This window comes from Seriola dumerili, unplaced genomic scaffold (genome assembly GCF_002260705.1).
Source record: "Seriola dumerili isolate Sdu_G_001 unplaced genomic scaffold, Sdu_1.0 BDQW01000478.1, whole genome shotgun sequence".
Taxonomy (NCBI): domain Eukaryota; kingdom Metazoa; phylum Chordata; class Actinopteri; order Carangiformes; family Carangidae; genus Seriola; species Seriola dumerili.
Window position 1 is genome coordinate 5369514 of NW_019174733.1, and position 25667 is coordinate 5395180.

Sequence of the window (25667 nt, forward strand, 5' to 3'; positions counted from 1 at the left end):
GCAGAGCCCCTGGCCCCACAATCACACCAGAGTAGTATCAAGCCCATATGAAGGCAATAAAAATCAAATTTAAACCAGATCCTGATTGCTTTTATGTCCCCCTTGTGTGTGCGTGTCCACGAGCAATGGTTAAGAACACTGTGCACACACACAAAGAAAATATTGTAATGTCAGCCTGGGTGCAGTCCATCTCAAAATGTGTGTGTCTGTTTATATGTGTATAAAACTGAGTGAAAGAGAGATGGAAAGAAAATGAGAAAGTCAGCATGGTGAGTGTCAAAACAAAAGGTCAATCCTTTATTTTCTTCTCAGTATACATCACATGATCAACAAAAACTTTCTACAGTACTTTAAAAAAGAGTTTAGAAAACAACAATTATACAAATCAGATTTGCCCAGCGAGTCACTAAATTGCTTAAAAGGCCTGACTGAGCAAAAGTCCATATTAAAAGACACAAAACAGGAAAAAGCAGATCAAAACAATATGGCGATAACCAACTTCTGATGTTTGAGACCAAACAGTAGTAGCATTGATGAAAGCATTAAAGACTACAAGTGAAAACACATGGAAAAAAAAGTACAGCACTGCTTTTTAGAGCATCTGTACAGTCGTTCCTTTCAAGGCAAAACCAGAATTTTCCTGGATGTATGGCGCCACTGGCCTTTGGCCATAGGGAGAGGGTGTGTCAGTGAAGCCCCTCCCCAATATAAGGTCCACTGGTGATAAGTAAAACCTAGCTCCAGCTCCTGTGGTGTGATTTGTGGAGGGTCAAGGATCGATCTCCATGGGAACAACGGTGAGGATAGCGTCCTCATTTCCACGGCGCACAACTACTCTCAAGGTGTCATCCTTCTTGATGGCGGCACTGACATCAGTCGCTGATGAGATCCTCTGGCCATTGATGGAGATGATGACGTCATGCTCTTTCAGCCCAGCACTGGAGCAGAAAAGAAGAAGGGCTTCAGTTCAGTGCATCTTATGTGGATAACAGCAAAAATATGGCATTTTTGTTTATCAAGCCTGATTATCCTAGTAGTGATATTATATTCTGATATACAACTGGCCACTACGGAGGTGTATTGGACTGGAAGGTACACCTGGCCAGTGACGAGGGTATCTTGTTGACTTAGAGGAGAGAAGATGCTGACCATGTGATCACAGTGTCACCAGTTTAAGTCCAGCTGTTGCATGTCAACCCCCATCACTCTCTACTCCCATTTCCTGTCAGCTCTATATCATCTCATAAAGGCAGAAATAACACAAAAGCACCAACAACAACAAAAGATGAACACTGCTCTGCGTGTGGTCTTGATCAGTTTACAGTTTGTAAGAACTTAAGTCTGGCGATATGCTCATCCCATGTTGATGTTTTACGACAGCTCTTTTCCTCTCCTTACAAAAAATGTTACTCTTTAGATTTCAGTAGGAAGAACAAAAACAGCAGGTTAATTTAATGTTGTGTTATATACACACATACTGTATTTAACCTGTACTTTGGTCGGTTTGCTTACAGCTCAGTGAGCACAATCTAAATCAATACAACATCTGTTTTGAGAATTTTAATGGTGGAACGGTAATGATGGAACGATAGCACAGCAAGGTTAGAGCTATAAGCAAATAAAAACATGTTGGCCAAACGTATGTGCATAATCAAAAAAAACAAACTAGTAAACCTGAAATCACACACAGACCTAGGCGGTAACCAGCAGTGGTATCAAAAGCTAAGTCTCAACACAGCTGCCTAATCACAGCCACATATAAACACAGACCACCACACCTCAACTCGTAACAGGATCTATTAACACAACTGCAGCTCAGTATTGCCCTCATTACACTCAGCTGCTCTAACACCTCCAGAATCACAGCAAATGGAGGGTTGTCTACAGCAGGGTCAAGATTTCCAAAGGCCATTAACCAACACAAATCAAGAGTGAGATCAAAAGCATGAAAGTGCAGGCTAGATAATAACATGGATTATAAAAAGGAACCACAGAAATGTTATGATGCAAAAAGCGGGGCGATTTGAGCAATGTGTAAACTCTGACGAGGCCTTGTAGGGGAGACCAGTCGGGAGTGGGCTGGGTGGGCAGGCGCAGGAAAACCACAGCGCAGCCAGTAACCTCCCTGCGTGAGGTTTGAAGGAAATAGCTGACCTCAGCATCTCCCGAGCCCCACTCTGCTGGAGTTGTGGTGGTGGCTGATTGGAGTGGGCTACGATTGTGGGAGGAGGGGGATATTTTAGAAGGCCAGGCACTCCAGGCACGCGGGAGTGAGCTATGAATTTACGTACTACTGAGACAGTTGTGTAGGAGGCTGTGTGTGTGTTGGAGTGTGTGTCTATGTGCACACTTCACAGTTCGAGGAGAGAAATAAAATACAGGAAGGAAATGAAATATACTGTCTATTTGCATTGTGAGAGGGGAGCTGCGTGGAGAGTGATGAGAATCTTGTGTGCAGTAAGTGCACATGTGGAGCCTATAGTGCCAAAGACAATATCCAATGGCTTAAAAAGAGTCAGAAACGACTTGCATTTGCAGTTCACTGAAAAACCATACTGTTATCCTTACACTGCAGCTGGCGTCTTTGCAATGACCTCCATAACGTAAGCTCCAGAGGTAATGTCTGGGAAGTCACGGTGTCGAGTCTTCAGCTCTTTGGCAAGTCTAGAGGTAGAAAAGCGGGAAAGAGAATCTTGTTATCTATCATCTTTTTTTATCTAGCACAAAACCAGAAATGGAAACGCTGCAATTTCCTGTTGTCTAAAGTATAATAAAGTGAATCATTTAATACATTTGTTCAGATTCAATGCTGATATTTCACTGTCAATGTACAGACGGGTGACAAATCAAAAGCAAACCTGAATAAATGAGTGGAGAAACATAACGAATGCAAATGCCTCCCCACAAGAGGTCACTGAACGGTTTGATGTGAATGAAAATGGTGTGAATCATATGATTGAGCACCTATGGGAGACTTTGGAGCGACATGTTAGACAGTGCTTTCCCCCACCATCAACAAAACACCAACTGTGTTCATCGCTCCAGTGGAGTTCACACTTGTAGAATCAACACTAATGAGCACGAGGCTGTTCTGGCAGCTCATGGTCGCCCAAAACCTTGCTAAGACACTTTATGTTGGTTTTTCCTTCAATTTCTCACTTGTCTGTGCATCACAATGTGCAACTTACGCTGAAGTGAGAGTCATCATCCTCACACCAATGTATTTCTTCTTAGCAGCTGTTCTCCCTAGAGATAGACAACAACACATATAAATACAATCATTCATCCTCTCGCCTGCAACAGTCTAGGCTCTTAGTTTTATGAAGCTGTTTGTTCACCTCCAAAAAAAAAAAGGTAAAAATCCTCTGGGGTTTTTTTTTATGCATTTGAGTGAAATAAATATTTCTTTAAACCAAACAGTGGATCACAGATTGTCTTGCAGGGCACTGTGCACTTGTGCACGTCTACATACTCCATCTTCTATGCGTTTCTTCATAAATTTGGGGAATTTTGTTTTTTTTTGTTATTTCATCATACAGACAAATCAAATTGAGAGTCCAGGTTGACAGCCACATATAATACATGTGTGCACTGGTCCAAAAACACTACATAAGTTAAAGGGTAAAAAGCAGTAAAATAAAAGAACAACCTGACATATACTGCCATTTTCCTCTTTGTAGTTAATTTGCAATGTCATAACCCTGTTAGGTAATGTTGGGCACGGATTCATAAAGCCAAATATGGAGTCAGTAGATCTCACGAGAGCACGCACAGAGATATGACTACCACAGAAATGGTCTGCTGAATTATATGCTCCTTTGCTGTAAGTGCACATGTGATCTCGGTCCAACTCTTGGAGCCAGATCTCAATGGAAGCAATAAAATGAAAACATAATAAGGCGTTGTCAGTGAGAGCTCATACCTCTGGACTGTCTGTCATAGGACTCGGCCAGGAACTCTCGTATCTTGTCTGAGGGTATGGCAAAGGAAATGCCAGCTGTCACTTTCAACGTATTGATCCCAATCACCTCTCCATCCTAAAACAACAAACCTCAATTCAGTGTCCGACAAAAAAACAAAAAAACAACTGTAAATTATTAAATGGTATATAAAACTGTGCTCCGTCTGTCACCAAAAAAAGAAAACACTTACCAAATTTACCAGAGGCCCTCCAGAATTGCCGTACTGTCAAAAAGACACACCAGTCGTTATTTGTGTTTGTAGGAAAAACAAAGTCTTTGCATTATGATAATGTGCCTCCATTCACTTACATTGATGATGGCATCAGTCTGAATGTAGTCCATGTCGGAGTTGCGAAGGCCGAGCTCTCTGCCCCCTCGCTGAGTGGTGCTGACGATTCCCGTGGTAACTGTGTTCTGGAGGGAAAATGGGCTGCCAATAGCGACCACAAACTCCCCTGGTCTCAGGTCCGACGAACGGCCCAGCAACAGCACAGGCAGCTTGGTCTGTAGGACAGAAACACAAGGGGTCAACATTCATATTACTGGAGGGCAAAATTACAAAATTTTAGTCACAAGGCTTTGTAGAATAAAAGGATGGGCATGTAGACCAGTATCTAGGAAGACATGCACAAAATGAACCAGTTGAATATTAAAATAACATGAAGGATTGCAAACGGCATTGACACATTGACATGACATGACATATTGACATATATTAATATGTTGCACATGTTAGTGCAAAGTAAAAGCCCCTGTGCCGGCTGCTCCTTGATCCTTGCAACAGACAAGAGATCTGAATCCTAATACTACAGCTATCAGTGATATAATGCATATAGGATAAGGGTCAGATGAAGGAAGAATATATTCTGAATGTGAAAAGAGGGATTTTGTTAATCTGTTTAATATGAAAGTCATACAGTATTCATGTGTTTTGGTGACTGATTTGTAAAAAGTAGAGCTCTAAAAGAAAAATCACAAAAGTCAGTGTTGCTTCAACTGCAATTACTCTGCAGAGCTTTAAGCACAACTCATGATTGTGTCTTTTATGATTGGACAGTATGAAAATAATTACAGCAAAAGCACAAGTCTCTTCTCTTCTCTTCTAAACACAACCCACTCAACGCTGCATGGCAATGCTCCCACACAAAAACAATTACTCCTTTTCCACTGTAGGGAGAAGTGACATTTATGCCAAACAACTCAACTAAAAATGCTAATAATCGAGATCAAAAGCTTATTTGTTGGACTGAAAGTGTAGCCCAGCTGACAAATCGCTCCTAATGGCGAGTATGTGCCAACAAACCACAGATGCTGGAAAACTGACTGATATATGGTAAATAATGAGTACCTTAAGCTCTGGTTAGTCCTGTTACACTGAGCAGTGGAAACCGGACTACTGAGAACTTGCCTCTGCAGACAGACGCAGAAAGGATATATTTATCCATGTGCAGTGACAGTTTCCTTCTTTGAATGAAATCATCTCTGTCGGGCAGCCCGCAGTCAAAGCCCACGCGCCGCCACATGACGTGGAGTCTGTGCACAGACCCAACGCCCTGACGGCAGGCGAGCACCGTCTTAGAAAGAAAAAAAAGAAGGACCTGTGCTCCTCCTGTGTATCCGTTTTGTTTACTTAGGGTTATAAATAGGTGGCACAGGAGGCTGCAAGGTAACTTAGACAGAAACACAAGTTGGCACACACAGACAAAAGGATCCATGTGAAATATTCATACACAGTTGAGCATTGATATTGCAGGTAAATTACAAATCATATTACTCTCACTCATAAAACATCACACCTCGCTGCCCATGCATGCATACATTTTGCTCTGTGTTTATGGATGTGGAGAGAATACACTCATAGCAGACACCTGATTTGCAAACTAGTTTAAACAAAATTAGAAAACTGGATTGTGAGAGAACATTTAACACACACTTTTAATTAAGTTGACGGGGTGTTAGACCTCGCTGTAAACGATCTTGCCCCTTGAGGTGAAGCTATTATTAGAAGATGACAAAGATAGTGATAGCCAGTAAACTGAGGAAGAGAACCTTTCAACCGTACTTTCCACCTTACCACACACACACACACACACACACACACACACACACACACACACTCACAGATCCACAAGAACAAACACATTCATGACACAACTGCCCGAGGCCATCTTCCTGATGCCTGTGGGCTTATTTGAACATAGTTGGGATGTTAAAAGCAAACACACACACACACACACACACATACACACAGAGGTGTGTACATAAACCAGGAAACATGCATTTGGCATGTGCAAACACATATAAACAGACACCTGACACAGGAGAGGCAGTCTGTATAATAATTATCCCCGCTCCCCTCCTCCCTTCACACCGTGAGATAAGAGTATAACCAGATGGAGAGAGGAAACAAGAGAAACACACACACACACACACACACACGCACACACACACCCACACACTCACAGCTGAGAGAGGGGATGTCAGGTGGATGTGTGTCACTGCCAAGACATTCAGGATCCGGCCACTGCTGGTCACCATGATTACGATAACAGTTAGTGACACCAATGGTGTCATGGTGACTGTTGCTATCAGGTGAAAACCTTGTATGTCCAAAATGTCAGCTTTGAGGAATAGCTAGCTAGACTGCAGTTAATCCTAATGTGTTCTGAACGAGTTTAATAAATGCTGTTTATAGACGTCTCTTCCCATCTCAGGCTCTCACACACCCCCACAAAATCACAATGCATTCAGAAAAATCATGTACAAAGCGTGCAAAATGCATCAGTTTGCTGACAAGCAAATGACGCCTACGTGAGAAGGCTGAACAAACACTGAAAATGCAGGCTGCCCAACTTTGTCAAAGACCCTGAACTTACATATCACTTACTAATCGTGCCTAGTCAGCGATCTGGAATGACTCGTGGAAAATCATTTCACCATGTAAGTTCGCCTCTCCTGACCACCCAAGTGACTCACCCTGCTATTTCAGATGAAGGTCAGGATGCACTGGTGCTTCACCAGAAGGCACTATAGCCGCACGTAAAGGAAGGAGGCGAGGTGAAAGAGGGGAACAACAAACACCACAAACCACAGGAAGGGAGTCTGAGAATGTGAGACGAGTGAGTCAAAGGCAGTTTTGCTTGACATTACGTTGATGCTCGCAGCCAGCGCTGGCAGAGAGCAGCTTATGACCAAAAAAAAAAGAAAAAATAAATAAAAAAAAACATATTTTTGCTTCAAGACCCAAAAGAGCACCAATTTTGGAATATCTTGGGAAACTACACTATATGTGCTCCAGAGCTCTTGAAAAAGATCTAATGTGGTCTACGAGGATAGCATCTAGTTTCCGAAAATGAAAGCTTCTTGTTTTGTTAGGCAGGAGACCATTTCATTGCCTCACGTTGCTGAACTTCAGTATGATGCCATAGATTTCTCTCTCCCAAGTCACAAAGCAAACCATGTTTTCCAAGTTCTTCAGAGTTTAGATAAGAAAGAAAAGGGTGATTTCAGATTGAAGGTGAGAGGACTAAACAGCTTTGTTTGCCTTGACAGAAGAAGTTGTTGTAAGCAGCACGTGTTGGGAAAAATTCCAGACTTTTTTACCAACCTTTCTGTCGCTCTGGTGAGTTTTGATCTCCTGTATACAGACAGATTTTGTCACAGTCAGGTTATCAGGGACACCGTGGTGAAAGGACAGTGAGACAGATAAGCTGGCAGACAAGCAAACAGATTGGCTTGAAAACAGCGGCAAAGTTGCCATAGACATCTGTCATTGTTTAATGTTACAGCCTTGGACGATTGGAGGCTAATTTAAAAGCCATTACGCTAACTACCATTTTATGACTAGAAGACCAGGTGCAAACTTTAACTCCAGTCAAGCTGGGATGGACCGTGGCCTAATAGTTTCTGAGACACGTGTGTACTTATATACGCACGCAGACACACGTACGAACACACAGAGAGAGGGAGGAGGTTGCCTGAGCATGAACTCTAACAAACTCAAGTCTGTAAATTAAAACCCACACACCTGGCACTCCTTAGATATACAGCCAGACCACTTCAAAACATACACACATTCAGACACAGAAGCTGTTTTGGTTGGGTCAGCGCGTGACCCCGACTGTATATAAGCTCAACTTCAGTCATTTAAGCTCCTGTTCCTTTCATACAGGTGACTTCAAAGCAGGGAGAAATTTTTATTAGTTCTGCTTTGCAATATGCATAAGTACACTAAGGTATAGGGTTTTACCGCTGACGTCTGAACTTGTGCCCTCAGGGTTGTTGCTGATGCAGATTTAAAAAATGGGGCAGGTTTCAGCATGCTCATACATAGCAACACATCAAGCCAGAGGATCAGGAGATCAGGATGAGGGGCTGGAGAGAGGGGACACTGAGTGTGTGTCTTTGTCTGCGAGTCTGGATGCTTATATAGCGTGTAAGCGACTCATTTATGTGTGTATGAATGCCTGTTTGTGCATGTTCGGTAGTCTGGGACAAACACAGAGTTGTAGGTAAATGTTGTAACTGTGGGTTTATACAGAAAATTTTACACACTTTGTAAATCTCACAGACGTAGGTGCTCATCAAATGAAGGAAGACTTTGCTACACGGAGCAGTTCATCGCACTGTAGGTATACGTCAACATGTTCAAATCACACTGGCTAAACCATATCCTCGCGGACACCAGTATGGAAACCACTATAGCTTCCATATGTTGTTGGGAAGGTTTTTAGTCTGTATAAGAGCAAACATATGCCTGTGAGTTCCGTGTGTATGTTCCACTCTGTGTAGTTTTGCATGAGAGCTCAGAGGATTTGAGGGCGTCTCAGTTCTGGCTAGACACCACAAAACTTTGAACTGCACAAATCACAATGATGAGAGGAGATGAGGTCTTATGTGTTCATTTGCTTCAGGAAAGCTGCCTCAAATATATCAACTACACCTCTCTTTTTACAGAACGTATTAGGTCATACTTTTATTTAAACAGTATTGGAATGTTTCACTGGGATTTCAGCATTTACCCCACATCTTGCCCTGTGCGTGCTGGGATATGTTCCAGCCCTGACCTTGAACATTATAAGGTTTTGAAAATTGATGAATTTCTCACTCTCTGCGTGCGGAGAATAGTGGCAAGAGTGAAACCTTTGACCGTTATACTAATCCCTATAGGTTTTATATGTCTAGAGCAACTATATTGTAGTCTAGACTACTCTTTATAAGGCTGGGGGATCTCACTGGAATCTACTTAATCAACTCTGAGGTTCCCTAAATCCCATTTTAAGAACAAAAAGGTTATAGCTCTGTCTGTATGTGTTGCACTTTCTTAAAGCCTACACCCAAATTGTAGAGTATGACACCTGCAATAAATGAGTTAGTAGATAATAAAAAGGCACATCTGGCTAAAAACGCAACGCCTCTTTCCAGAAACAGTGTGAAGTTTACTCTGGATCATCAGGGGAACACACCATCGAGAGTTTTCATAGAGACAATTTCTTCAGTAGAAGGAACGTTTCACTGAAAACTATTTACAGTGAGATCTTTGCATTTCACAGAGTAAACTGCTGCTGAATTTGTTTTAAGTGTCAAAGCTGTGAGGCCACAAGCAAAACACCATCCACTCTCAGTGTATATGATTTCAAAGGAGCATTACAAAACATTTATACAGTTATAAAAACTATCTACATGGCACATGGGTCACTTGGGGTAAGTTTGAAAATGTATTTTTTTATAAATTGGGTGAACTAACCGTGTTAGGTATCAACCATTTGACGATAGCAGTGGTAGATTTGAAACATCTAAAGTGATGTCACTGACTGGGAAGAAACAGTTTTGGGCAAGGCTGCTGCACATACAGCAGGCTTGGAAAACAATTATGCAGCCAAAAAGTAGGCCAAGACAAAGTGCATCAAGACCCAGCAGGGCAAAAGAGTGTGTGTGTGTCTGTGTTCGTGTGTTTGTATATGTGTGTGTGTTTTCCTTGGCTCTTTTCCCACCCAAATGCATCCTGAAGCATGGGAACTATTTTAGTTGCAGGGACAAGGGATGAAGAAGATGAAGAGAGAGGATGGGTGAGGAGGAGAGGAGGATGTGATTCATTTCCCCTCCGCCTGTCTCTGAAGGATGACACGCAGTGTCTTTCCACTGGCAACGGAGCATGTCCTCCATGTCCCTGCAGTGAGCCATCTTAAACCCCTCCATATGCACACACACACACACACACACACACACACACACACAAACACACACACACACACACACACACACGCATGCACACACACAGAAAATGATTTGAATAATTGATTGCAAGTTTGTCTGTCAATACTATTCATCCAGGGAAATGTAGACAACTCTTACTCCCTGGGGAAACATTTACCCGATGTTGCTGATAAACAGATAGATGCAGCTACAGATGACTATGTGGAGGCACATTCCTCTCTTTCCTCTCCACACATAAACACAGACACACACACATACGTATAATAGCCTTGTCCAAACCAGCACCAGGCAGATTTCCCAGCAAGAACGGTGTCTTGTTTTCAAGGGACCATATGGGAAACATGGGGACAATTTTTCCTTGCCTCAGTGCAACACTTGTAAGGCAGATTTTTGCATGTGGGTTAAGTTAATGGCTCATTTATAGAAGTCTTTTTGAGGAAACTTAGCTTTACACTGCTTGTGTTGTTGAAAATAGCAAATATCAACTTAGCCCTGCACATATAAACAGTGGCAGGTTTACCAATTAAAATTTGTAGTAATTCTTGAAATAATGGATCCTTTATTCCAGAGAGTAGGCAAAAGAATTGTCTTCATTTTGGAGAACTGTTGATTTTATTTTCTGAAATGAGGACAGTCACTGGAAGATTTTATTAGCTAAAGCAGGCTAGATATCTAGACTAACGCCAACTTCAAGAGTTACTGAAAACTCTGTCTCTGGCTAACTTGTTTTTAAATGAGACCCCCCGAAAAAGACCCTGAAATATGCCATTCACAGTTACATACATGATATTGTGTTAAAGATTTGATGATGATCATGTATAAGACAATGGAAATAAAGGCAGCATTTTAAGAACTCTTCCTATCACTACACCCCCATACACTGATTTCAGCAAACAGAGACATCCGGAGCTTGACACGCCTGCTGTGCCTGTGATTACTGACCTATCAGGAGGATAGGATAATCAGTGTTTGGGGGGAATGTAGCTACAGTTCCACCACAATCAATTCAGCAGCTTCTGATTTCTGAGCTGCAGTGTAAACTATAAAGTATCAATGCATTCGCTGCATTCAGTATAAAGCAGTGCAGGATGAAGCACTTTAGGGTTAATGACTGCACAAGTTGTGTGATAAAATGATTTGGAACGACATGGAAAATTCCCTGCACAGTACATTTAAGTGTTTTGAAATCTTTCCAAGACAGTATGACTGCTTGCAAGTCTGTGGGGGTCAACATAAGTTAATATGATTAAATACATGTCCTTCCAAGTCAGCAAGCTTTCCAATCAGATTGAGGCCTTCCAGGTATGAGTGAACGTATCCAATTCATTGGAAGCGTTTCCAAGTGAATGTGACTATGTCCAAGTTGTGAGTGAGAAAATGGGAGGCCTTTTAAACCTGAGGCACAATGAGCTCTATCTTTATTGTGATGTTGCCACATCACACAGTGGACTCATTAGCCTATTAGCTCACATAGTCCTTCAGACATATGGATCCATTTTCCAGTCCTTGACCACATTGCTCCCTCTTTCTCTGTCCCTCTTGCTTTCTCTTTTCCCCTCATACACAGGAACAAGTGAGTACAGCACTTCCCCCCCCCCTCCCCTCCCCTTCTCCTTCCCCTCTGAAGTTCCAGCTGCTGTAGACAGACTAATGTATTCCCCAGAGCTGAGGGGTAGACCACAGCCCCGGGAACGGACTGGGTCTTGCTACCAATAAACTCCAATTTCACATAGAAAAGGAAAGAGAAAGAAGAGAGGAGCGAGTTATTATTCTCAGGGAAAACTTAACTTTAAACTTTCTCACTCATAAACTGATGCAATTGTTGACTTATTATCTGCGGCTGCTTCTGGAGTGCTGATGTTGACAGCAGTCAGCCTTTATTTTAATAAAGAGAACACTGTGAGGAAGACACTGAGGAGCAGAGAGAAACTAAAGAGCTGTACTCAGCACCAGTCAGAATATCAATTTATAACTCACACATGGTAATTTTGGTACAAAATAGCCCAATTATTGCTCCGGGATGTGAATTTGTCAACAAGCGAAAACAAATCTCAAAAGCTTCTTCTTTAAGCAGCTTCTCCTTCTTCATTTAAAGTTTGTGTGCACTTCCATTCTTCTTTTATTCTCTATGGAGACAATTCAAGAAAATTCTCATCACTTGTTGTGACGCATTTGTGGTTAAGAGTTACTGTCAAGAGACATGAAACTTAGGACTTGAAGGATAGGTCCACATTTTTCTCTAATTTTATTCAACTGTCACATGCACATACGTACAATGAGTTTTTGGTTGCTGTAATTGTTTGTCCTGTCCATGCTGACCATCAACAGATCGCTTCACAGCCTTTGTTTCCAAAAAAATACTTTCTAAAGTTTTAGTATGAGGCTTCAGCAGTCTGAGTTCAACAAATCAACGGGTATCTTCAAAGTTACATTCTATTTAGTACCAAATTGCCCGTTTTGCTTCCCCAGAAAGTGTATCTTTGTTGAGCTACAGTGGAGGCACAACCAGAAAATCAGGGAATTTGTTAGTAAAAAGACCATAACTTTGCTGAAGCTTCAGTTACAGCGACCAGCAGCTGTTTCAATATATAAATGGGCAAGTTATTTTCTTTAGGTACTGAAATGAAACACCCTCTAGCAATAGGTTCAGATGACTATATTTACTGTTTTTTAGACGTTATTCAAAATGACAACTTTACTCACACTCCTGCCCTCTCATTATAACTCACTCATCCTCTAATTCCTCATGTATTAACTCTCACTAGCTCCACACATACCCACACACACACACACACACACACACACTCACACACACACAACCAATTCACATCCACCAAACTTTCCCTCATTACCAGAAATGCCAGTTCCATCCAGTTCATGTGGCCTTTCCAAAGTGACCACAGGTCTCCTGGGTCTTCATCACCGACTGGCCTGGATGACCTGCTTCAACTTCACACGATGACTTCAAGCAAAACAAGTATACTCATGATGTTGAATCTGTTCTCTACCAGTATCACTCCTTGGATACAGCTGGCTGTCACTTGATTAGAATGATCCTGCTTTTGTACAACCACCTATTGTTTACCAGACAGATATGGTGTCACACAGAGCAACGCTACAAATACATACTTGGTGAAAGGCTGGAAAATAATTGGCATGCAATGTATATACAAGTGTCAGTCATTCCTGAATCTGCAACAACTGACTATACACAACACAGACTCAGCGGAGCATGTGATGCAAACAAACATGAGAAAGCCCCCTCCCCCCAAATGAGCCAGACTGTCATCAACAATCTGAACGGCTTTTATTGTAGGATGATCAAAAACAAAGCATCTGTCACTGCTCTTTTCCGCACTCTTCCCTCACACTGTCAGCCAAACAAAACCTGAATGTTTCAACTTCTTTTCAGAATCGGAGGTCTTTGTAATACACCTTGTGTTGCTGTCATGAACATCTATTCAGCTGTGTCACCCAGCCATGAGAGTAAGCTCCATAATGCACCCTGCTCTGCTATGACTTCCAGTCAATAGGCCCTGGCTTTCTGCCACGCATTCCTTCACTTGACTCTTAGCTCAAAATATGATGTGTAGCAAACATCCTCCAAACGTCCTGCGCAGCAAAGAGTAGAAAGATATTTACTGTACCTCTTTTCTTTTAAACATCCGCACTGGCTTTAGAGTGGCCATAGATTTTCACATTTCAGTAACAAGTGACTGTCTCTGCAAGCTGCTCGTGAGATGATTTGTGTAATATCTGTCAGTTGTTTTCGCAGCCTGTTGTGTCTCTGCGCCAACAGGATCAGGACTGACTGTCAGCCAGCTGTCTTTTAAAGACCCATTTGGCTGTACCTGCAATCTCACTTTACTTCACTTGCACTCTGAATAATCTCCTAGATTTAGAATATTTTCCTGCCAGACTTCAATCCCACGGCCTTCAAATTTCTTAATAGTTAAATGGGAGAATTGCAAAACAGTCAGTTAATGTTTTGATCTTGTTGCACTGCCTGACAGAAAACTTTGTCAAGAGTACCTTTGCAGATTTTCTTATTCCAAGTGACTCATGAATCTTTGTAACCAGGTTCATATGTGGAGCAAAGATTTGTCAGTGCTCTAAAAAGTGAATCTGAAGGGTTGTTAGTTAATAGAGCTTGACAAACAATGTTATTTCTTCAATAAGAAAATTGAAAAAACTGTTCAAAAGCATAATGTCGTACAGACTTGCACTGGTGGTTGTGACCAGACATAAGTGAATGTATATTAAAAAAGCTGGAAACTAACAGAGGGAGAAATTTAAATGTGAGAAAGTATAGTGGGAAAGTGGAGGAAATGTATCCTCCAAAACGCCTGTTTCTCTGGCCTTAATTAAAACTATCACATCTAATTTTAAATCTTTTTTTAAAGGAATAGTGTGACCTTTTCCCTGTCTCTGCTGGCAAGCCTTTATACTAGCTACCACCCCCTGGCTCTTCCCTATTTTACATACAGACATGAGAGTGGTATTGATTTTAAATTTTACAATGATTTTCTCAGCAAGACAGCAAAGAAGCGTACTCCCCAAACTATTCATTTAAAGGAGTCCTGCCTGTAATAGGCAGTGACCAAATAAAAGTGAGGAGAAAACGTGTGGGTGTTCACCCAGGACACCTCTAGCTACCAGTTTACAAGTTTTTTCTCTTTGCTGGACCCCCTGACTGTCTGGCATTTTGACTGACCGGTGCATCGATTTTGATGAGGGCGATGTCCGATTTCTCGTCCACGTCTTTGATTTTCGCATCATAGGAAGCGCCGCTCTTTAGCTCCACTTTCACCCGGTGCTTATTGGCCACGACATGGGCATTGGTTACAATCTGGCCATCTTCTGACACAACAAAGCCAGAGCCACTGGCCACTGCCACCTCCCGCTTGGTATAGGTCATCCTGTGGGGTGACAATAGTAGGAGGGAGTAAGAGGGGATTAGAGTATCACTATTCACTTCACTCTTACAACAGGTGTCTTCATGAAAAACAGCAATGAGAAGACACCAAAACCAATGCATTATGTAACAGGAGTGTAACAGTTGAAAGCATGTGAGTGTCAGGAGGTAAATATATAAACAATAGGCAGGTGAGTATTCAGAGCTGAGCTGGAGAGATTAAGTAGGCTACATAAAAACAGTGAGCAGGGGAAACAAACAGAAATTGGGGCATTAATATACAGCACAAATCAACCTGAGGCAGAGGGGGGAGGAAAAAAGAAGAGACAGGTTTGAGTGAGGCAGAGATGGAAGAGCAGACACTGAAAGAACCACTTTACAAGCCACAGTGACAGACAGAACGGAGATGACACATACCAAGAATCGAGGTGTCAAAGACAGATAAGAAGCAGAGATAAAAGAGCACAAAAGCTGGAGAGATGATGAAAAGAAGATGTTGAAAAATTGAAGTTGGGAGAAAGGTGCACTACCGACTGGTGTGGTCTGGTTAAGTACACAGGTGGGCTGTAAATTTTAGTGTGTTTCAGTCTGGCTGTTGTACACACAGATGCACAGCTCTTACTTGCGGTAAAGTTCAATGTGAACTACAGACGGAGCAATTCTCTCCACCACGTCGGCAATGAAGTTGTATTTGTGTCTCGGGCTGTCTGGATTGTCCTGAGCTGGAAGCACAACACACACACACACATACGTAGCACGTCAGACAAGTAAAAACAAATAAAAGATGCATTGAAATACTGCATGATGTAAGAGTTGTGTCAGAATAGAAAACCCTCAAATAAAACTGCCCTTTATCATAACACAGTGGGGAAAAAAAGATGACAGTTCATCTGCGGTTGAGACTGTCTAGGTCAGGTCTGACACATACACACTCATTTACAAACACTTAACCCTGGCAATAAACCGTGCAAATAAATACTTAACCTTCACCTTTACCCTTATCTTACACTGCAGTTGACTATATACAATAAATCCTCAAACCATCAACAGGTATTTTTTCAAGACCAAACTGGTCCTCACTAGTATAATACCACTCACACACATACTGTATGTATGACGACTGCCAAGTTCACTGAATCACCCACCCTTCCATCTATCCAGCGTTGGGCAAGTCAGGAAATGTTGACTGATTTACCTGGTAATTAAATCCTGCCCAGAAGACAGTTTAACCAAAGCTATGAATCAAGACTCCCCAGACCTTTCCCTCATCCTTCCATTCGTAAACCCTTATTTTGCCACGTACCTCCAACTGTTTTGCCTCGCAAGGACAATTTTCAGTCATTACATTCTCCTCGAGGACAGAACTTTGAGAAAGTCAAAGGCAACCATAAGCCCCGGGATATCAATGATTGCAGTGAAGGGTTAAGGAAAGAGAAAGAGATTTTCCGCTTGAGGTGCAGTTAAGCTAACACAAGCATGGAATGAGCACCATCATGCCGTAACGAATGCCACTAAATTATACAGTATGAAAACTTTGTCAACCCGCAAGGGGAAAATTCTGGTGTTATATGATCACTGGATCACATTCAACAGTGAGATAAATTGTATATGTACAAGACTCAAGAGTCTATAGCCATGTTATGTGAGGCTGTACTCCGGCACAGTGGTGCTTTGAGCTAAATGCTAACGTAATGTTTACCATGTTCACCAGTTAATTTACCGTGATGGCATGCTAACATTCGCTAATTGGCACTAAAACAGAAAGTAGCCTACAGCTGGGTGGATGATGGGAATCTCATTAGTTTTGGTCATAAACCAAAGCACTAGACAAATTAAACTTTTGACTTTGTTGGTTGGTGCTAAATTTAAAGTTAAGAGATCATCAAAGCTATTTAATTTCCTCATGAAGGGGACATTTATTTTTCACCATATTGCACAAAATCCATCCAATAGTTGTTGAGACATTTCGGTCAAACCACAAATGTGAACCCACATGGTGGTGCTGGAGGAAACATCAGAGCATCACCAAAGTCATTATAGGATACATCCTGCAGGCAACATGAATATCTGTATAAAATATGTGCCAAACCATAAAGTAGATGTTGAGATATTTCACAGGATAACTGAAGATTGCAGAGGCACTACAGAAAAAGTCAGGGATTACCAGACTCACTGGGATTTATCCTCTGGATATCTGCACCACAATTCATGTCAGTCCATCTAATAGCTGTCAAGACATTTTACTCAAAGTCGAAACTCTAAACCTCATGGTGGCGCTAGAGGAAAAAGTCAGGGGATCACCAAAGTCTGTAGGTTTCATCATCTGGGAAGCATCTAATTGCTAATTTTTTAGTCTGGGCAGAAATGGTGGACTGACGGACTGACTGCACCATCCCAAAACTCATTTTCTAAAAAGCTATTCTACAAATCTCTACATATTGTCATTGTTGAACCTTAAAGCTACAAATCAAACACTGAATTCCATAAATGTCACACAAGTTTCTCATCATGGTAAGACAGAGAAGTAGCGGAAAGGTTGGAGTCATTTTCCCCATGCTAGCTTCACGCCCGCGAGGGCTCGTGGTCAGTTCTGATGATAGGATTATAGTCGTAGAGGGCAGGCCAAGTGTCCAGAAAATGTGTTGTTTCTGGAGTATCCATACAGACTCTTCCACTTCACCATGTTATGATGACTGCTGTCTCACACACATGCTGGAATTTACTACCAGAGACACACTTCCACCACATCAAAGCAAATGTGAAGATAGAGGACTTATAGGACCAGGGGTGATGATTTGTTAGAAATGGGAAATCATGAATCAAAAGTTGCTCACAGCTCAGTAACATTAGCTGAGCTTAGAAAGGCTTTCCTGTTGTAGGATTATGTTGACTTTCGAGCCAAATTGAAAAGCAGCCGTCTCCTTTAATGCCAAAAAATTACGAATTCATCCTGAACTTTGAAATGTCACTCATGTGTGGAGGAAAAGTAGGAATGTAAAGCTTCCTGATTAGCGTCTGATCCACATATTGCTTTTGTAACAATTTTTCCATGTCTACTGAACAGTTGCCAGAGGTAACCAGTAAATGTACAGACCAGACAGCTAAACAATGAGCTGAAACTCTCTAAAGCTCAGTAAAGGAGCTGCAGACTCAGGTGATGACTCTCTGTAGGTTCAACACTATGAGTGACCTCTTTTACATTGTTCTCACTTCATTATTTGATACAGTCTTAAAAATACAGCTTACAGCCACTAAGAAAATACATATAATAGGACAACATTTTTTATATACTGCATAGTCATTGTCACTGAGCACAAATAAATAAAAAGACAAACACATGCAGCATCCATACAAGGAGGTTTTCAGGTACGGCTTAAAACCTCAAAACAGGGTGACCAGTTGTAGTTCACCAGCTGCAGTTTGATTATTTATTTAAGCACACAAGCAAGTTACAAAGTCATGAATGATTGATTGATTTTAGAGACTGTCATTTGGAAATAGGCTATTTTAAACTTGGTCAAACAAAAACAAGACACAGCAAAATGGCACATTTTCGAGGTTCATTTGTTGATCAAAAATAATATGACTTCAAATGGGCAAAAAACAGCCCAAACCACAGATGTGATTTAAAAGTTGTTTCCAGTCTAACTGGTAATAGAAGATAAGTGCTCTAATGTAATGAATCTGAATCTAACTGATTCAGTTCAAATGAGAGCTAAATTATAGTAGACCAAAAATTGAGCCATGAGGGACACCACAATTAAGATGTGCAAAGGAGGACAGATTAATCAATTACGGACTCAAACTGTGATAAACAGTATTACATCCAGTGTAGGGAGGAAAGGATACTCACCTTGAGTCTTATGAGTGTTTATTTATTCAGTGCTGTGATTCTGGTGAATGCCAGATTGTAAATGATCAAAAGTGTTTCCCGGGTCTGTCAAAGATTAACAGCTGTCCAGCTACAACATTTTCAGTTTGGAGATGGGTCTGTAGTTTATACTGAGGTCTTTGGCAGAATCTTACTCACAGAACAACCCGATTTATACGCTACAGAGTTTGAATGACATACTGACATATAAAGAGTAAGGAATTACTCCTGATAAAAGATTGTTATAAAGTTGACCAGACCATCAGTTAACAATAACCATGTGTCTAAAAGATTATTTCTGGAGTCAAATCAAGCATTCAACGAGGGGAAAGCCATTCTCTTTTTCTACCAATCTCTGTCTCTCCCTCTCTCACACAGACATTCAAAGGCCCCTGTCTTCATTACCCATTACCCCTCCCCTCTCTGTACATTGACCTTCACCACAAGGGTCCACGCTCAAGATCTCAGCTTCTATTTTTTTTTTCCAATTTTCCCATACATAGTACCCACTGTTTTATTGGCGCCTGGAGGCAGAGGCAGGTTTTTTTCTCATCCTCTAGACCAGAGAAGCTGGATGTGAATAGAGTAAGGTCAGTTCTTCTCACTCACACACTGATTCACTACTAATGGGCAAACTGAAGCCCACCAGAGCCATGCAAAAAAGAATAAAAAATTGGAAACAGCGGCAAATCTTTCAAAATGTTTTCTATAGTGATGGGATTCATTCCCAAAGAAGTGTAGTATATGATTTTTAAAACTTCTGGTGGTTCCTTTTTCAATCTAACTGGCCTTATATGGAAACCAAGCTACTGAAGCTTAGGCAGAGCTTTAAGAGTTACAACAAGCACTGTCATTTACTTATGTGTATGCTAAGTAAGAGATCGATTTTGACAGCTTCAGTGACTCATCACGTGTAAATGTCTGTGCACTCAAGTGTAAGATCATGACTCATTTAGTTTTGATGACGCTCTGCTTTTTCTGCAGTTTGGGAGATCTACTTTTGAACTTTCTGCTGTTTATAATATCACAATGACACATTGGCAACATTTTGAGGTGACCCAGTGTGCAACTGTGTGAGTAACTCTAACTAACCTCATTTTTCCATTTCTAATTTTACTTAAATTTGTCCCATAACTCAAAGAGCTTTAGTTTTCCATTGGGGACTTGGGATACAACCAGAAACACACACATACATACACACACATCAGAGTGAGTGAGGGGACACTTTTAGCAGCATAGTAACAGTAACGAATTCCAAACCATTTCACATCTTGTAGTAAGAAAATAGGATCAAAGAGATCTACAGACCTACTGTAAGGATATAAATGCACAGACCATAATCCAATCCTTGGATAATTTTAATCTGATAATTTCAATGCTTCTTATATGACTCTGAAGATCATGGATTTTACTGTCAATGCAACGTTTCAGGGATTTATCAGGGTCCAACTGTGACTATACTACAAGAAACAAGAGGGGAGAGAGCAGAGGGGACGTGCGGACAGGAGGAAATGGCATCAGGTTTGTTTATCTTATCAGTGTGATCTTGGGACAGAGGAGGCGCAAACATAACACTTCCATTTTGTTAGAATTAGATGAAATCAGAGGAAGGGATGTCCACGAAACAGACTGCAGCAAAGGTGGTCGTTCAGACAGAGAAATACAGAAATAATAAGTAAGAGAATCCCAGGCCTCCTGAACAGGAAGGAAAACAGATGAGGAAAACAGACAGACAGAAACACAGACATGCAGAAACAGGAGAGGAGACAGACTGATAGAACAACATAAAAAAGTCAACGACACATGCACAAAGATGGTGTTTTAATATTATGAGTGGCTGAGACAAGTTGGGGAAGAATGTGCTTATTCAGCACAATGTCACTAGCCTGGAGTCACAGAGTGCATTCTGCAACATCAGCTAGCAACGCCATAAAGGGCTGTACGGTCTTGTATTGGGTTTTCAATTAGATTAAAATCTAAATAGAGCGTTAAGAAATCTGGATGATCACAATTTTTCACCTATTCACCCAGGTTCCACATTATTAGTCTCAGCAGCCAGTAAATACAGTTCTGTGTCACAAATTGGTAATTTGGGGCATCCTGGTAGTCTAGTTGATGCACACCATCTTGGTTCTCTTCCAACCCCCATCCCTCAACAGCTTTCCTGTCAGCTTCTCCACTGTCACTTTCAATATTGGCTTGAAAATGCCAAAAACATCTTTAAAAAAAAAAAAAAAAAAAATAGGTCAGTTTAAACAAATATAACCCAAAGGTCACAGCAATATTTGACCTACTTTTCTTTGCCAGAATGAACAACTTGCATAATCACCATCTTTACCATCCAGACACGAAATGACATCATGCAAAGTGTACTTGCATATGTTTTCTTAAACATGGGGCCAAGTTGCAGGGGAGCTAAAGGTGCTCGGGGGGGGGGGGTTCAGTTTCTTTTCATTGCCAGTCGACAGCCTTGATCACTTCTTATGCTGAAGTTTGTTTTTTTTGTTTTTTTTTTAATGGAGAGACAGCATTATTCTTCAACAGTGTGGACAGAGACACATCTGATGTACCAAATGAAATGTGACTCGTTTTATTGCGGCGATGGAAATTTTAACTGGGTTCCATGGAAAATCAATAGCACTCACCACAGTCTCTGCTCTGGTTCAGACATGGTTAGCTGCCTGGGAATGACTTAACCATATAAGTTGCTTACATGACTGACAAACAAATGTGGCAATATAGTCTGCCCCACCGCTGCGCCCACGCCAGTTTTGATGTACATGTAAACCTTTCCCAAAAATATGGGTTGCTAATCTTGTGCTTTCCCCTGTGTCTCCTGCCTGTTTGAAACTGTCTTCCACAGAGGAGGACCCGTGGCTCTGAAGCAGCGCCAGGCATTCCTCCATCTGACTGTTAAGTGTGATTTATGAGTGACAACAGAGACACAGAGAGGAAGAGAGACAGTAAAAGAGAGAATGGAGAGAGAGATAGGAAGGAGTTGGGGAGGTTGTTGTTTGGACATGGGGGGCAATAGGTTTCCAAGCCTTGAGGTAAGTTACAGGTCTTTGAGGTAACAGGTGCTGAAGCTCTTCATTCAGACGTTGTCAGTTGCATATATGTTGCCTGTTCCAGATATAAAAGACATGCGCACACACACACACACACACTAAAAAACTGAAGAATGATACAATGTCTTTCCCACCTGTAGCTTCACATGTGCACAAGTGTGTGTTTGAATCAAGATATATCACACACACACACACACACACACACACACACACACACACACATATATATATAACATTAATAATAATGAATGACTCACTAAATTAACTATACAACTGTAACTGTGCTGTTTCATGGAGCAGCAAAGGTGACGACTGACGTCTGTTTATTATTGAGCTCCACTGATTAGGGTGAAATACTTTTCACATGAAACTGATGAAGTTCAGGTCCACATTCAAAACACTCTCATATACCAATTATTACACATGCATCACTTTCAGTACTGTTTATCATACTTATCAGGCTTTGGAAATACTTTTCAATCGAGCTAATGTTTATTCGACTGCCCTGGCAAGAGCTGTTTTGTATGAAACAATCAAGCACTTTATAGCCATGTGACTGTATGCATGCAAGAGATAATCCAAAGGCTCACATCCAGCTTTACATCAGGGGAGAGCTCATGACTTCATGCAGCCTGGAGAAAGTAAAAACGGTTCTCTGATCAAGTCTAATTAATGCAGGAACAAGGAGGAAACACACTTGAACAGTGGCTCTTGTTACCCCAGACACAATGAGGATTGTGTGCCACTGAATGAAGCTTTTAGTTTTCAAAATCTGTGTAGTTCGAGCCACAATCGTCTAGTGAGGATATGAGGGGTCACGTTCAAGAGCAAGAAAAAACAAAAACATTTTAGACTTGAGTCAAAATTGACATTGCTGACTGTCTATGCAGGAAGTTTTCCAAATACAGATTTAAGACTGTCACACCGAACTCCCTACCAAATCTGATCGGCATCTGAGTAAGTTTGGGGCCCTTGTTGACCCTGTTGTCCTGAACAAAACAACCTGAGCATTACCTTGCCCGCAGGCTCCTCGCTGAATGAAAAGAACAGGTGGCTGCTGCAGCTTCTCCGCCCGGCGGCTGACCCTCTTCAACTCGCAGATATTCCGGTAGGACACCCCATCGCTTCCACAAACCGGGTCGGTGGCTTTGCACACGCAAATCCCGCTCTTGCTTCTCCTCCTCACCGTGACAGTGTATGCCACCCCGCCGGAGACGGAGCACTCCAGTCCCTCTCCGCACACGGGGTCCCCGAGCTTCCCGCTGCCGCCGCAGGCTTCGCCCTCGCCGGACGCGCACACCGGGCAGCAGTGGCAGGCGTCGAGGGCTTGTCCCGCCTGGCAGTCCGCTGACAGCCGGGGACACATCGACTTGTCACACCTCGCGGGACATCCGATAACATACCGGCCTGAGATTTGCGCAACAGCCGGCGCGGACGCAAAGGCTACAATTACGCACAACAACAGTGACCCAAACATGATTCAAACTAGAAATACGTTTTAAAAAGTTAATAAGAAAGTCTAGAGGAGCTCCAAAAGTTCGCTCTCTGCTTGCAGTGTTATGGGATGAGAGAGCTCAGTAGTGCTGAAGGGGGAGTCACTTCAGCTGGAGAGGCATTTAACTGAAACTCCACCGCGCAGCCAATTACGCTGCTGTACGTTTTTGCTGGCACCGCTTCATAGAGGCAACTCACTTTCTAGATAATCACAACAAGCCTGGTCATTGGTGGGTTTACGTGACGTGACGTGCTGCCTCCAGAGGCGTGAGAGGAGAGAGAGCAGAAAACGAGCTTGTGTGTAGACAGATGTAAAATATACTGTATTTATTTAAGAGCTGTGAACTTGGTTAGAAAAAAAAAAAGTAAGTTGTAAGTTCTCTTTTCTGTTGACTCTTTTGAAGAAGGAGGGTGGAGGAGCTCAGAGAGGTCAAGGTCAACTTCACAACACCTCTGGAATTTATAGACAACCACTGAAAAGCTCAGACATTTCAGCTGTGTCAGTGTTTGCTGATAATGACACTGAAAGTGATTTAATTATTTACAAACAAATAAAAATATAAAATTAAAAACTCAGTAGCGGAAAGAAAAATGCTGCCCAGATGTTTCATATGCTGTACAGCCCTCCACACATCCTGCAGGCCTATGTTGTGTTTTTTTTTAAACTACTCCCTTATGAATTAGTCATTCCTGGCACACCACACAAGCCTTATGGCTAATTAGGAAAATCAGTGATGGAAAAAAGTTGTGTGGATTGTGGGATTTGTGGAGTTAATGTAGCGCTTTCGCATACTCTTGGTAAACAGCCAAATTTGTTCTAATTGGAAAATAGCAAGAGAACATGATTTATCCATTTATTATGATCTAATCCCAGCTCTATGGGTTATAAGCACCCTGCTTGCAGGGAAATAAACAACATTTAATGGTGAGATCCAAATAACGATAATCATTGCCTCCCAAGCTAAAGCGTAAATCATTTTAATCTTTTTTTTTTCAATAATTATTTGTGCCACAGACTCAATGGAAACACCATAAAAAACTGTTTAAATTGATTGTTTGTTGGAATGACACACATTTACAATATTAAGGGACAAACAACAAACCTCTGTTAGGGTTAGACGTCTGTGGTGAGCTGTAAAAGAGTCCAGTAAACACAGGAGGCAATGAATCAGTGCCATAAAATGCCTCAGCACAGTGTGATTGATTTTGGGTGCACGGCTGTTTTGATGGCTCTTGGTTTAAATGCAGTGGCCAGGTGAATGGGAGCAGCTCTCTGGGAATGGAGGGACTCGAGGGACGAAGCCCCACGTGGTGCGCTGGAGCACTGGGTAACACAAGCTCCTGTATCCTAAAGGCAATTAGAGAGGGGGCATAAAGGGATGGAGGGCAGTCGTATGCTCTCAAAGACTGGACTGGCTCGTACAGCACAGGAAACAGTAAGTATGTACAATTCAGACTTGTAACCCAGAGTTCAAGCTTGGCTAATTGTTTGAGGTATTTATGTTCAGATTACTGTTGACAATGAATGAAACTCATACAGCAGTATTAAATATGACCTCACAGCATCGTCAGACTACATTATGTGGCAATACGCAGACGGGAAACGATGGGAAAATCTGCAGATGAAAACAACCTCATCTATAAGTCACACCCATTCTCCAACCAAGGCCAGTGAGCGTAACCAAGGATGGATGAGGTCTGTGTGATCTCCTCACTCAAGTCCGCAAAGATGTCTGAGCTGTGTGTGAATTCATGTCCACGCCTGAAGCCACAACAAAGTCTTACATCCCACAGTTAAGATCAATGAAGATATACTGTAGCCCTCAGCTACAGTAGCCTGTTAATCAAACAGCTGTACAGCTATAGATGTTGGTTTCCGCTTTTTCTGTGAATCACTTACCACCACCATCCTCATCAACTGCCCAGTGCCTACACATGCAGTACCCACTATATTCTGTATATACAAACACTGCAGCCCAGACTGTGCTGTAGCTCTTTATCGGACTGATTAAAGAAGCTTTACATATTCAGCGTTGCTCCATGACATCACTGTGTAAATCCATCTGCACATACTGTATCAAGCCAGAGGCTGTATATGTAACTGATGCTGATGAAGCTGCAGGATAAACAAACATACTGTA

The 25667-nt window shown here is 41.8% G+C and overlaps 1 protein-coding gene across 1 annotated transcript; it reads right to left on the reverse strand.

Annotated features, from left to right (window-relative positions):
- Positions 1-270: 270 nt before the first annotated feature.
- Positions 271-23679, reverse strand: LOC111235188 (serine protease HTRA1A-like). Its single transcript, XM_022763529.1, has 9 exons — positions 23047-23679; positions 15716-15815; positions 14893-15097; positions 4272-4466; positions 4153-4185; positions 3923-4037; positions 3189-3246; positions 2569-2664; positions 271-938 (listed from the first exon to the last, which is right to left on the reverse strand). Exons 1-9 carry the CDS (start codon positions 23507-23509, stop codon positions 770-772), a joined length of 1434 nt encoding a protein of 477 aa, XP_022619250.1. The 5' UTR covers positions 23510-23679; the 3' UTR covers positions 271-769.
- Positions 23680-25667: the final 1988 nt, after the last annotated feature.